The 13706-nt window shown below is 33.5% G+C and overlaps 1 protein-coding gene across 2 annotated transcripts in view; it reads left to right on the top strand.

Moving 5' to 3' along the window:
* Rhp (GTP-Rho-binding protein rhophilin) overlaps window positions 1-13706 on the top strand; it is a 231206-nt gene that overhangs the window by 30056 nt on the left and 187444 nt on the right. For both annotated transcript variants that reach the window (XM_089648542.1, XM_089648541.1), the window contains exon 2: window positions 10718-11545. In XM_089648542.1, the coding sequence (XP_089504668.1) occupies window positions 10832-11545 (714 nt within the window). In that variant the 5' untranslated portion in view covers window positions 10718-10831. The remainder of the gene's footprint in view (window positions 1-10717; window positions 11546-13706) is intronic.

Here is a 13706-nt window from a genome sequence, read left to right as displayed (position 1 = left end):
ATGTTTTATCACAGCGAGATAAGTGTTTTTATTATTTTGCAATATTATTTTCTTTTAAAAAATGTTCTGACCTACTAAAAAATAAGATATTGAATGAAAAAGGCGTTAAAAACAAAAAAATAATGTGCGATGGCCGAGAATCGAACTCGGATCAACTGCTTGGAAGGTAACTATGCTGACCATTACACCACCAACGCCAGTTGTCGGGATGAGCTAAGAAGCATTTATATGTTACTTCAAAACTTTGACTAGATCAAATGAACTTTAATCGGTGGTGGGGGTACCCGCATTTTCGTTTCGATCGTGACTCGGTTTTACTCCGTCCCCGAAAATTCATTACGCGCCTAAAGAAGTTTCACTTCAATATTTACCCACATTTCGACTCAAAAATGATTAAAATCGGACACGTTTTAAAAAAGTTATTAGAATAATTGTGTAAACACGCAAAAATTCCATTTCTTCTCAGTTGAATTCGAGCAGCCGACGAAACAGCATATCTCTTGCTCTGTCCTTCCGTCTTTGTCTCTCATAGTCCCGCGCAGATGTTGTCAACCATTCGGGCACATTTCTAGTATTGTGATTTTTGTTTGTGACTTTGTTTAAAAAGCCTTTTAATTTCATCATTTCAGCCGGGTCAATCTGGACACACCATCGCCGCATGTGTTTTATTTTGAACCTCCGGGTATTACGTGTAAAAAGTGGTAGCTTGCCAATTTCCTTATAAAATACTAGTCATTCAGAACATATCGAGAACACGTGTTCTTTTCGTAATAAATATCTTATCGGAATGCGAAAATATCGGTATATCAACATCAGTATCGATATGTGAATGAACACGTTTCCGCCATCCTCATAATACATTCGCTTTTGACTGATACGTTGTTAGACTGTCAATTCATTCTTTAAAGGCCCGCAATCCCGTTTTTTAACTGAAAAACTATTAATTTGACCAGATTTTTAATAAATTAACTCTATTTTATATCAGTAAGTTTACTCCATGTGCATTCAATTCCTTTTGAAAAACACCTGTAATATTGTTTATATTAGTGTAAGAGCTCACCCATAGATGGCACGAGATTAGTCTATTAGGTTACCGATAGATGGCGTTTAGTTGTCGAGTAACCGCCGTCTCCTAATTATCTCCTAAGATCTCAGTGCTGTATGTCAAGTGTTTTATACAGCCAGAGTTTTATTTGATGAGATAGTTTGTAAGAAAACCCAAACATGATTTCGTAAATGAATATGCACCTTTGATTTATCTAGGTGTTGTAATAAAGCAAATTGAATACAACTTTATTTAATCTTGTTTAATTTGTCAGACAGACAGTTCTAAACGAGATCACGAGAACCACCTAGTAATAATTTAATCGGCCACTTCGCTACCGAAACACAATCTGCTTTGCATATTTAATCGATTTTTTAAACCTAACAAAACGAAACCAATTAAAATTCATAGCGATCTATCTACAGTTGAGTTAACTCGTGACCTCTGTGACAGACTGTAGGAATGATTATAGTAAACCAGGATTCTAGCAGAAATCGATAATTTAACAATATCGGATCGATAGGCGTAACTATCGATCATTTTATACCGACTTTCCGAGCACGGTCGCGCTGTTGATAACCATACCGATATTGATAATGCAAATTGACATACGCTGGCAACACTGGCGCATTCTTATGAATTAATATTCCTTATGTCAAACGTCTACGTAAAAGTTAAAAATGCTAATAAATAAAAAAAATATATAATATTTTGGCATTCTTCAACACTGGCGCATTCGTATGAATTGATATTCCTTATGTCAAACGTCTACGTAAAAGTTAAAAATGCTAATAAATAAAAAAATATATATATTTTGGCATTCTTCATGTACTTTTTTAAACTAAAAAGGGAGTTAATTAGTTAACAACTTTTGTTTTTCGAAGTTGAAACGAATTCAATTGACCGCGTCTTAAATGAAATAAATAAAGTCTATGGATCGTGTATATGATTTCTTTCAATTCTAAGAGCTTAGTTAGTTCACCTCCATTCATTAATAAACCAGTTATTTTGCACAACGAACCATTATTAAAACCGTTGTGCATATTGACAGTTTATCCGACATCTTGGAAGCCACGCTAAAAGCAGCGGTTTTGTCTACCGACTGTCGGAATCATATTCTGACCGTACTCGCAAATATCGCTATCTAACCATATATGACGGTTTTGTCAATATCAAATTGACATAGGGCTTTATGGATCGTCCGTGCTAGACCTCCTGAGGTTTCTGTTCATATAAAATGATGAACCCTAGAGGTATTCAGCAGTGATATCAAGTTTAACCATCTGTCAGATTCTGGTTGACGTAAATTTTTCAATAGATTCGCTCTTCGTGATACAAAATTGGAAAAAAATTAGATAAAAAAATCAAAATTTACGATAGTTTTTTCACTTACGGTTTTTTCTGATATACGTAAAAATAACACTTAAACGAATCTAAAAAAAAATAAAATTTATTACACAAATGTATCATAAAGGTTACTACTGTAACTTTACTTTTTTTCGTTTCATATAAAAAAAACTCACAAACCTTGACAAGTCTTTCGCGAATATGCAAACAATGGCGGTCGATGACTTTTTGGAATATATATTACAATTATTTGGAAGTTTCTAATTGTAAATTTTTAAATGCAAATACTTTCTAACACTGATTATATCGGTTCCATGATAACTCAACACAGTGACAATTCAACTTTTTTAAAAGTGATATAAAGTCATTAGAAACGATGATTTTTTTTTTTAACACAACCTTACCTAACCAAACCTAACCTACATAACCCAGTTAATAAAGTTTTTGTTTCATCACTTTCCATGACTTTATATAACTTCTTAAAGATGTGATGAATTATCATTGTGATGATTTATCCGGTTACAGATTATATCATATATCTCACAGAACTACAGAAAAAGATAGAACGATTTTTATCAGTCCATCTCAGTTTGTCCCTGAAACACAAAATTATTCTACTGCTAACGATGTAACGTATACTCAAAGACACTCAAAAGGTTAAATTTACTTTCACTGTTGGATCTTAGACAGTGAAATTTGATTTATAATATAATGGTATTAATTAATTTCTAATTACACTGTATCTATGTTTAATTGTGACCGGTCAGAGCCCGAATAGTTACAGCTGTGATTACGAATACAGTGGTCGCAGGTTTTTTTTATTCATTTTCTACATTCTTATTTTCCATGAAGTGGTGAATCAATTATATTTACTGAATTTGGCGTCATATAGGTACGCCTCACAATTTTTACCTCGTATGGGTGTTTAAAATGTTACCTGGCTATTTTAGACTTAGAGGTCTTGTGTTTTCTCGGTAGGGAAAACATTTGTTACCTAAAAACCATACTAAAATTGCATGTTTTGGAGCATCATATTCTTCAGCTTCAGCATTACCAGCAGCCGACTATATACTACATACATGTCTGATTGTGTTATGTTGGGATCGGGGGGGAAATTCAGCTGCGCCTTATTACAGGGAATTCCTTCGCATTCGCTTGTGTAAATATGGGAAATCGCAGAAAACCTTATTCAGTAGGAAACGGCCGTCTGTTAACTTGAAACAGAGGTGGCCTTCTGTAACATCGGTATATGATGTCCCATCGTCGCAGGTTCAATTCTCTGTTAGTTAAATCTTCCATCACAGCACAAAAAAAATTTCCCCAACATAATGATGGCAGTAGGAAAAATTCAAAGGTTATTTATGTTATTTGCAACCTGAGAATGCTTGTCTTCCTTTTGTAAAAAAATGCACAGACCACTACATTATGTACAGACCACACCAAGCTCACTATAAAGCAGAAAACATGTATTTTTCATCTGTTCCGAGCCAGGGGACTATTGCGCCCTCTTTTGGGGATGCTGTGCGGCTGAAGGGAGTAGAGAGTCGAAATAGACAGGGAAGAGGAAGTTTTGGAAAAACCCAGCTATTCAGATCTGGTTACTAAACACGATTATTGCAGTTTCAAGGTTGTTTCGATTTTGTCTGTGATGTTTTCTGAACAAAAACTCTCGTTTCATGAAATTAGAGCTTCAGTTTTTGTCTGCAATATACAAGGTGTCTGGAGGTGAAGCGCAATGACTTCGGGAGTTGATTCTACATTAATAAATTACTTTTTTTATTTCAACTTTTAAAGATAGTTTTGAGGAATAGTAGCTGGGAGGAATGGGAAAGGGCACCCGGAATGAGGCAATCCAAAGTACTCATAAACGGACCAGACCCAAGACGAACCTGACAACTAATCAATATGGACAGAAGCTCACTGAGAAAACTGGTAGGACTACTAACGGGACACTGCCATCTCAGGAGAAATGCAGTTGTTGGGAGTGGAAAAAACCAACAGATGCAGGAAATGTGAAGAGGATGAAGAGACTACAATTCACTTTTGGTGCCAATGTCCCGCTCTGTTGGGACCAAGGCTCAGATACCTGGGAAGACACATTATAGAACCAGAAGACATAGCCACATATCCAATGATAGCCCTGGTGAACTTTATAAAAGGGACCGTATGACTGTTAAAGGAATAAGGTAAAATGGGACAAAGCACAATGGGCCTATGACCTAAGTGCTCACGGAACCTTACGTCAACCGTCTCCTATACGAGTATGCAAAGTTCTTCTGTGTAAAAATATTTTTGTTTTTAAAAAACACTTTTGCCATCGTGTAGAATCACCTCCCGAAGAAAGTGCACTTTACCCCCGGAGACCTTGTATATATATGTAGATCCAAGCAACTATTTTCATCTAGCAATGGTACTCGTATATTAGACCGCAACCTTATTGCGATAAATACTGTCCAATACGCTGCAGAGGTCACTCTATTGAATCAGAACCGAGTAAGTGAAAATAGGCGCTTTTTGAATCAAGTTCCACCCATACAATGTTATAATGGTATTTTCGCAGTAATTCAAAGAGAAATTGAATGCCCATTGAATATAACCTTGCTCAATAGACCAAAGCGTTCGCAGAGTTGTTGAGTTATAGTGGACGGGCTGGATTGTTGGAACCAAAGGTCGGATTCGCGTATTGGTTTCGTTTAATCACGTTTTCCACCTCTCTCTGGGCTCAGATTATATCTGCCTAACACTAGAATCTAGGACTAGTGACCCAGATGCATTGGCTTCTCCCATATTCATGCATTAATAGTCAGTTCATTCGTGTAGTTTTACCGCTGATAGCACTTTTGTAACCTCTCCCTCATTTTTATAAACGACTAATATAACAGAAAGAGTGGTGACAACTGAATACTTTTGGCAGGAAACTCCTTTTTTGTTTTGCCTGAGGGGTTACTAATACAAAACAAACAGAATGGTCTCATGGAAATCATTGTATCTCCCTTGCTGTAAGAGCGAGAAATATGATCTAAACTGTTTTAGAAAAAGAACATACCACGCTTTATATTCAAATCAAGAAGTTAACTTTTTAATGATTCAAGTGTACACTCCTATGTAACCAAAGGTTCCAACAAAAAAGGGAGGTGACAGTAATGTTTAGAGTAATACATTTATACACAAAAACGTGTGTTTTCTTCTTTATCAGAAGGTAATTTTAGTTTAGTGTTTATGCTTGCAATGAATATTTAAATATCTTAAAAATCATATTTTTATTTACAAAAATAAAAAGTTTGAAGCTATTTCACCTTCTTTCAAAAACAGATTTTAGTTTTCGGATACGTGTAGAAATTCTCTATTTATTTGGATTTTATTGCAGAGAAAAAATGCACACATATTTTTCGATCTTCTGTCGAAAACAATAGGCTAATAGATATTCAAGAATGTTGTTACTTGGATAATCTGAATTTGTCTCTAATTCCGGACCTTGATATCTCGGAGTGGCAATATAATTGATTTTAATATTTTTAAGAGTGTTTCCCCGGGAAGAAAGAGATACTGGGTTCAATTCCTTGATGCACCTGAATCTCTTTCTGTGTCACATCTTATATTTAATTTTAAGGCCAAAATTATGTTTACTTCTCTCAGTTTGAAAAACTAAAATAATAATATCTATAATCATACAATCGAAAAAATTGAAGTCATAGATACATTTATTGGGATAATTTTTTGTTAGCTTATTAAAAAAAATAAATTATTATTTTTTTCGGAATAACTTATTGAGTAAAACCTCAAATTATAATATTTAAATATTGAAGACAATATTAGTGATTCCTAAACGCAAATCTGAAACAGAAAAATCAGAAAAGGAAACGGTCACATCTGGGACTCGAACCCAGGACCCTTGTCTTTCCGGGACAATGCTCTACCAACTGCGCTAATGGGACCCTATCCTATTCGGTCACTTTTAACTTTAATAATTCATTTCTAGACTTGCAGAAAAAGTCAATAGATGTCGCACATTAAAAATAAAAACAATAAGATAGGTTTATCTATAAGACGCTGTCTAGGATTGCATTTAGTTCGGGTTGAATCTTGCGATCACACATAAAGATAGTTGCCAATAAAAATGTGCGGTGAAAAAATGAAGACAACGTTGGTAGTTCTTATTCGAAGTATGATACAGTTAAAAGTGACCGAATAGGATAGGGTCCCATTAGCGCAGTTGGTAGAGCATTGTCCCGGAAAGACAAGGGTCCTGGGTTCGAGTCCCAGATGTGACCGTTTCCTTTTCTGATTTTTCTGTTTCAGATTTGCGTTTAGGAATCACTTATATTGTCTTCAATATTTAAAAAAAATAAAATTGATTTGTCGGTCAATTTTATAGTATGATTTTTCTACTTGCAGTAGGTACAATAAATCTAAAATATTTCTGGGTATTATTTCGGACGGCTAATTAAAAATGATGATTTTCATTACTTTGAAGTTCTAAATCGCGTTAATTCTTTGATCATTGTGATTGTGTCGACTGCCTTTATTTTGCTATTAATTAAAACGCTAATTTCTATATCATATTAATTTATATTTAACATTTAATGAAAGCGGTCGAGCTTGACTTGTTCAGCAAATTTTCAAATTGTCGCTTTACTTTTATTATGCTCATGGTAAAAGCGATAAAACGGAGATTTGGATAGATAATTTGTGATGTTTATTGTTAATTGTCTTAATAAAATGGAATTCACTTTAAGACCCGAAGTTTTTAATCAATCCTTCGGTCCATCAAAAATTACAAGGTACTTTATTGTCGTGAGACAATTACAATGAATATCTAGCATGAAGAACTATTGGAGACTGAGTTATTCTGTCAAGGGAAGGAACTCAAACTGAGCTATTGGTCTAGGGATCGGCTAGCGTCGGCTGTACTAGTAATTATTTGAGTACAGTCGACATGTTGTCTCTGTCACGTCGCGTAATTACTGCCACTTTTGAGAATATCTTAAAACTACATTAACTTAGACCACACACTCTACCGACATCTATTGGACGGTATACAAACTACAACAAAATATAAATACTATTTAAATTAATGTTGATTAGGCATGTTTGCTTTATTTTATAAAATGGACATATATGTACATAGTTTTGTCTCATATTTGATCCGTTTGAAATATTTTGATATTCGAAACATTTATCCATCTCCCTGACAGCTGACATATGTATGGAAGTTGCCGCAACAAAACATGGCAATTTAAAAAATATACCGGGTTTTCCAATAAGAGGTGTTATTTCGATATTCAATCGTAAAAGATCAATGGTTTCGTTGCTTGTGTGGCACATAGCGCCGTCTTGTTGAAAGTAAACGTTGTCCAGATCAATACCATCCAATTCCGGCCATAAAAAAATCATTAATCATCTCTCGATAGCGCAATCCATTCACCGCAACTTTTGCTCCAGCCTCATTTTCGAAAAAGTAAGGTCCAATGACTCCGCCGGACCATAAACCGCACCAAACAGTCACACGTTGAGAATAGAGAGGCTTTTCAACAATGACTCTTGGGTTTTCCGAGCCCCAGATGCGTCAATTTTGCTTGTTGACCAAGCCATCGAGGTGAAAATGGGCCTCATCATTCAAGATGATTTGAATTTGATTCAGTCAAGTGAATTTTAATAATTTCAATGCGTTGTTGAAGCGTGTATCGTTCCATTTTTATTAATGACGTAGTTTTTACTTGTCAAATGTCAAAAAATGAAAGCTTTAAAAGTAACATCTACCGAAATAGCCGGCTATTCAAAATAACACCTCTTATTAGAAAACCCTGTATTTTTAATACTAAGCACATTTTAATAATTCCTGTGTTGAGATGATCAAAATCACCACTCTCAGAGTATGGAGTTTTAGACCATTTAGAATAGATTTAACGAACTTGACAAAGATTAACTGTCTGTATTACGTACAACTGCATTATTGACATACCTTTAGTTTTACTGTATAACAATTGTGACGAATACAAAAAAACTTTTCTTGTACATTATTTTTAAAATTTCGATCATTCCGTGAGATTAATTTTTTAATTCCAAGTTTTACATCATTCTATCGAACGTGTTCATATCCTTTGAACCAAAAAAACTTTTTGCTCTTTTATAAAATTATTTACAAAATAAATAAAAACCAGTTTTGTGCTTGAAATCGAACGTTTCTAGACTCCGTTTGTCAAGGGATTTTAATGCCTATTACCTACAATATAAGGTATAATAAGAATATACGCATTTTTGACTTGTAACTTCCTTTTAAAACGGTTGAATTTTAAACACTTCTACTTAAAAGTCGGCATTATAATCGATCGTTTCGAAAATGGTGTCTAAGTTTTGCCCATCACTAGTAAATATGATCGCGTGTTGAATGCTATTAATTATAATTATAAAAGTTGGAAAGATCAGTTTATGGCCCCCATTGCTATTAATGCGCATGGACTTGTTAAACAAGATATAGAGGAAGTAGATAATTGGTTGTTCAAAACGTTGCCTTTTTAATAAAAACCAAAATAAATCAGTCGATGTCCCGTTAAAGTTAACGGTTTAGTCCTATAAAAAATCAATTAGATTTTACCTTGATTTGTGAGAAATAATTAGATAATTTAATATAATGATGTGATCGCGATTTATTATGAAAAGATTCAAATATATCAAGGATAATCGATTGGCTTGAATATTTTGTAATTTTTATCATTGATTTTATCGATGTGATGATTTTTTTCTGGTGTAACAAAATCATATTATCTTAATCAGGATTCTTTATAAGTCATCAATGTTTGACGAATATAACTCTTCGATTTGTCTCCCCCTCCATTTTTTTAAAACTCGGTATTATTTAATATTTTTTTGTAGAAACAACGAAATTTATTAAAACTCTCATATCGACGAATTATATCCGATTAAATATTTATGTTTAAAATTTTTTTCATATACCTACGAACTTGTTCCGAAAACCCGTTTAAAATAAAAAATATCAGGACTGAGCGATTCAAACGCTCACTAATAGATACGCAGATGTGGCTGGCCTATTTAACTGCACGGAAGCTAGGTACAAGAAGGTTATACTATCATATCTTTTCAATCAATATTAATTTAACCTAAGTCTACTAATACTTCTATATTATAGTTTGTGTGTACTTCGATCTTCGTGTAGAGGGTTGTATTAATTTTTTACTTTCTGCGTCATTTTACGATTAAATGCCACAGTTAATTTTTATTTTTGTTTTATTTATTTATAGTATTTGATTATGCTTGTATACTATGTAATGCAATTATTTTTTATGTTATATCTATATGCCATCATATATTCAAATATAGGTATACCATCTCTTTTATCAATGTTATGTAAATAACGAATTGTGGAAAGTAGAATAGGTACCAAAAAAACTTTCCAATAGATTTTCCAACACCCCCTTCTCTCCTGCTTCCCTTCAGGGTAAACCTACCCCCTCCCCTCATGGTCGAACCCCCCTGGTGAATGCTAGAGCTACACCCCGCAACATAACTAAATCCTTACAAATTATTATAAGCAATAATTAATTAGTCGCTGAAATATCAATACAAATTGAAAATATCTCCCGAGTAAAAAAATATATATATATATTAGTAATTCAATCAACTATTACTGCTTATTATATTTTTTTCTCTTTTTATGTATTGATATTTCAGGCGACTTATTATTGCTAATAAAAATTTGTTATCCTTTTTCTATGCATAAAACCTTGTCTTATAAACATAAGTTTATCATTAAAAAAATAACTAAATAAATTTCAACGAATCTTTAGATTCTGATTGGTGTTTTTTTACCATGGCGATGCTAAAAAAAAGCTCCCCCTCAAAAAGGGTCGAACTATGTGAATGCTATAGCTACACAAATGCAGATTGTAGTTATATGGTTCCCCACTGTTTATTTTAGCAAAAAATCTGGTCTGGATAACAAAACTCAAACCAAAATGCCTGATAACAAAACTCCACCATGTTCTAAATATGTCACTTTGCATATCAGATACCTATAATAACTCAATCTTCCAGAAATGATTGCTTATAACAATGGTCAATAACGGTCATAATGGTACATTCGTTACCATTGTTTACAAATCTGAGACGCAATATTAAAATATCCCTCTCAAACTCTGTACGTAAGTCTACTCGACAACCAGCTGTACATTTGATTTCACAAATATCGCAACAAAATATTATTAAAAAACGCAATTACTCCAAAGTTATTAAATTAAATTTTTGCTCGATCCTTCACAACATGTAATTACTTAAATTTTCTCTAATATATATTTTTTCCGTTTTCAGATAAGGCGAAGCGATATTATCTACTACGAAGTATCTACTAAAATATTTTCTCAACAATGGATTTAAAAAAGTGAATATTCGTAAAGTTTTGGGTAAAAATAATGTGCAGCGATAATGGGTGAAGCAAAATTCAACTTTGTAGAAATGGAAAGAGATCATTTAAATATGTCGCCGATTTCCAGTAAAGTGTCCATCACTTCTGACAGTTTGTCGTCAAATACCGGTAAAATTTATATCAATTCGCCAATGTCACCGACGCGCGTCTCGATCAATTCTTTCAACCAGTCGCCGTATTTAAATAAAGTGTATATCAATCCCGAACTGTCGCCAAGTTCTGAAAAAATTTCGCTGAGTTTCGATAACGGGTCGACGAGTTCGGATAAGTTGTCTATCAATTCTAGAAGTCCTTCGTCGTGTCCGGGAAAATCGATCGATTCCATTAATATTGTTAAAGTATCGCATACTTATGACGATTCACGTGACGAGTTTTCGACGAGGTCTGATGATTTGTCGAGGCATTCTGATAGCACGAGGAATGTGTCAGAATTATCGAGGAGTATGTCACCTAGCTCTAGAGACGAGTCTAGAGACCTGTCGCCACCCTCGAGAAGTTTGTCGCCGAGTTCGAGAAACGAGTCGAGGATATCTGGTGACTTGACCTCAAATGGGGAGGAGTTGGAGAAGTCTGCTAGTCCCACCCCCAGTGCTGAAGATAAGACGAGGAGGGAGGAACCGAGGGGAGTGATCAGGAGAGAGCTGAAGACTTTTGCCGGGGATATGTCTAGTCTGCCCCATGATCTGCTGCCAAAGAAAAATCCATTTATAAGGGTAAGTTTTTATTTATTTCTGTATTATTTGTTTTCTGTACGGTTTATTTTTATGATATTATAACTGTAATGTAGCACTCGTAAACACAAGTTTTTTTTAGAAGATTTCAGCATTTCAGTCTGGTTAAAAATATTATATATTTAGAAATGGAACAGGTTCCTAACATTGATCCCTGAGGAACTCCACTTTTGATACAGCATAATGTATTTTACGATCTTAAATGATTTATTTACAATACGAACCACATACTTTGATGATAAAATATATCATTCTAACACCAATAAGAGTATGAAAATGAAACGCCTTTAATTAAAACGAAAACAATGATATTGGCATATTCTCCAAGTTAAATTGCATGCATTTACAGCACTGTTTTAATTGTTTTGAGTCGTAAATTTAATTAAAATAATATCTTTAATTACTGAATGAGCCTATAATATTCTTGTCCACCTTACAATACGTTTTCTCGAATGATTGATTAGAGAAGTTAACAATACAATAGGCGAGGTTAAATTTCAGTTGCAAAATAAATACTAAATGGTATCTTTTCTATAATAGAATAATTACCGAAAAATCAAATTTCACAGTTTACAGTCCTTCATATAAGGAGATCAAATTCACATAAAAAAGTAAAAATCACCTCGTAAAAACAAACTTTTTCTACTACGATACATTTATTTGTATTGATATTTGTAAATAGATGTATTAATATATGTTAATAGATGTTTTAATCTATTTACATACATTAATACATATATTTGTAGTAATGTATGTAAATAGATGTATTTCAATACACATTTTTTTTCTCTCTGTTTTCTTATACATTTGTTATGCCAAAACGTTAATTGTATGAAATTTCCGCGATAGAAAAAAATCGCAAAGTAAGCTCCGAAAATTATTAAGAACACGTTTTTTATGCTATTTAATATGTTATAGACATGAAAAAATTCACAGTATATCTTTAAATGCAACTTAAACTTTTTTCGAGAGATTTTTGCTTTATTTCAAACGAGTCGTGTTTTATTAAATATTTTCCCAATTTTCTCTTAATTATTAATGTTTTTTTTTAATCCTCCCTAATAATTTCTCTTTAATTTCTCCCTCTGACATTCTTATTTACATATCCCCCTTTCATACCATCTTTGAACGCTTACTACGCGGCCTTAAGCCAAATCCTAATTGGATGACACCAAGATTTATTTCGTATATTAACTGTCGTAATTTTGTGTAATGTGATCCTAAAGGTGATAGAATTCATCATCATCGACAACGGGTCTATATATCGAGTTTCAGCTCGATCGTATGTCGAGAAATGGGTATATTTCCACTTCCAAGATTCCACTTCATTCTTTCATTTATTTATTAATTCATTCAAGAAAACAAATTTGAAATGCTGCTTTGCTAATCTTCTATATGTGAATACCACACAAAAGTCACAACTGTCAGGAGCCAGGGATCATAGCATCCCCAATTATTGGGGTATGTTGTTAGGCAACTAGGGGACTGAAAAGAAGTGTGGAAAGTTCCTGGCTATTTAGATATGATCACCAAGCAGGGCTAAAGTCATTCCAAGCAATGTTTCGATGGAGTAGGTATATATCTGAAGGTGACACAGTTTTCTTTATCTTGGTCAATCCCATTTAGCAATATGAAGATTGAAGCATTCTAAAAACATTAATTTATGAATATAATCAACCATAACAGTAGCAGGGTAAATGAATGTATATCAGTTGGGCAAAATTTAACGCAAGTTTATTAGTAAGGGTGTTTGTGTTGAAGGATATTATTTATCTGTAGCAAATAACATAGGTAAATAAATATTGCTAAACAATACGAGTTTCGAGACGAAATCGTATTGCATCTATCTCATTTTTAGCAACTTTAAATTGGTGTTTTACATGATGCTTTTTTGTGTACAGTTTCTATGTGGGTAGTCTTTACACAAATCAGGGTTTAAAAAGGAACATGTGTTCTCTTTTGATACCATTTTTCGCTGAGTTTAAGATGGCGGACATTATTTTGATTTCTTGTCGTCTGTCATTGTTTTACCTTATCCATATTATATGAAAATGCTTCATGTTTACTTCACTCTCATTTAAAAAAAACTATAATATTATGTGCATGAATTTTGCGGGCAAATGACAATTTTTTTAATTTTTAA

The sequence above is a fragment of the Hesperophylax consimilis genome, chromosome 28 (assembly GCF_061612785.1).
Source record: "Hesperophylax consimilis isolate HC1 chromosome 28, BYU_Hcon_1.0, whole genome shotgun sequence".
Lineage (NCBI taxonomy): Eukaryota > Metazoa > Arthropoda > Insecta > Trichoptera > Limnephilidae > Hesperophylax > Hesperophylax consimilis.
The sequence above is the reverse complement of the archived record's forward strand: the minus strand, read 5'-3'. Positions and strand labels throughout refer to the sequence as shown.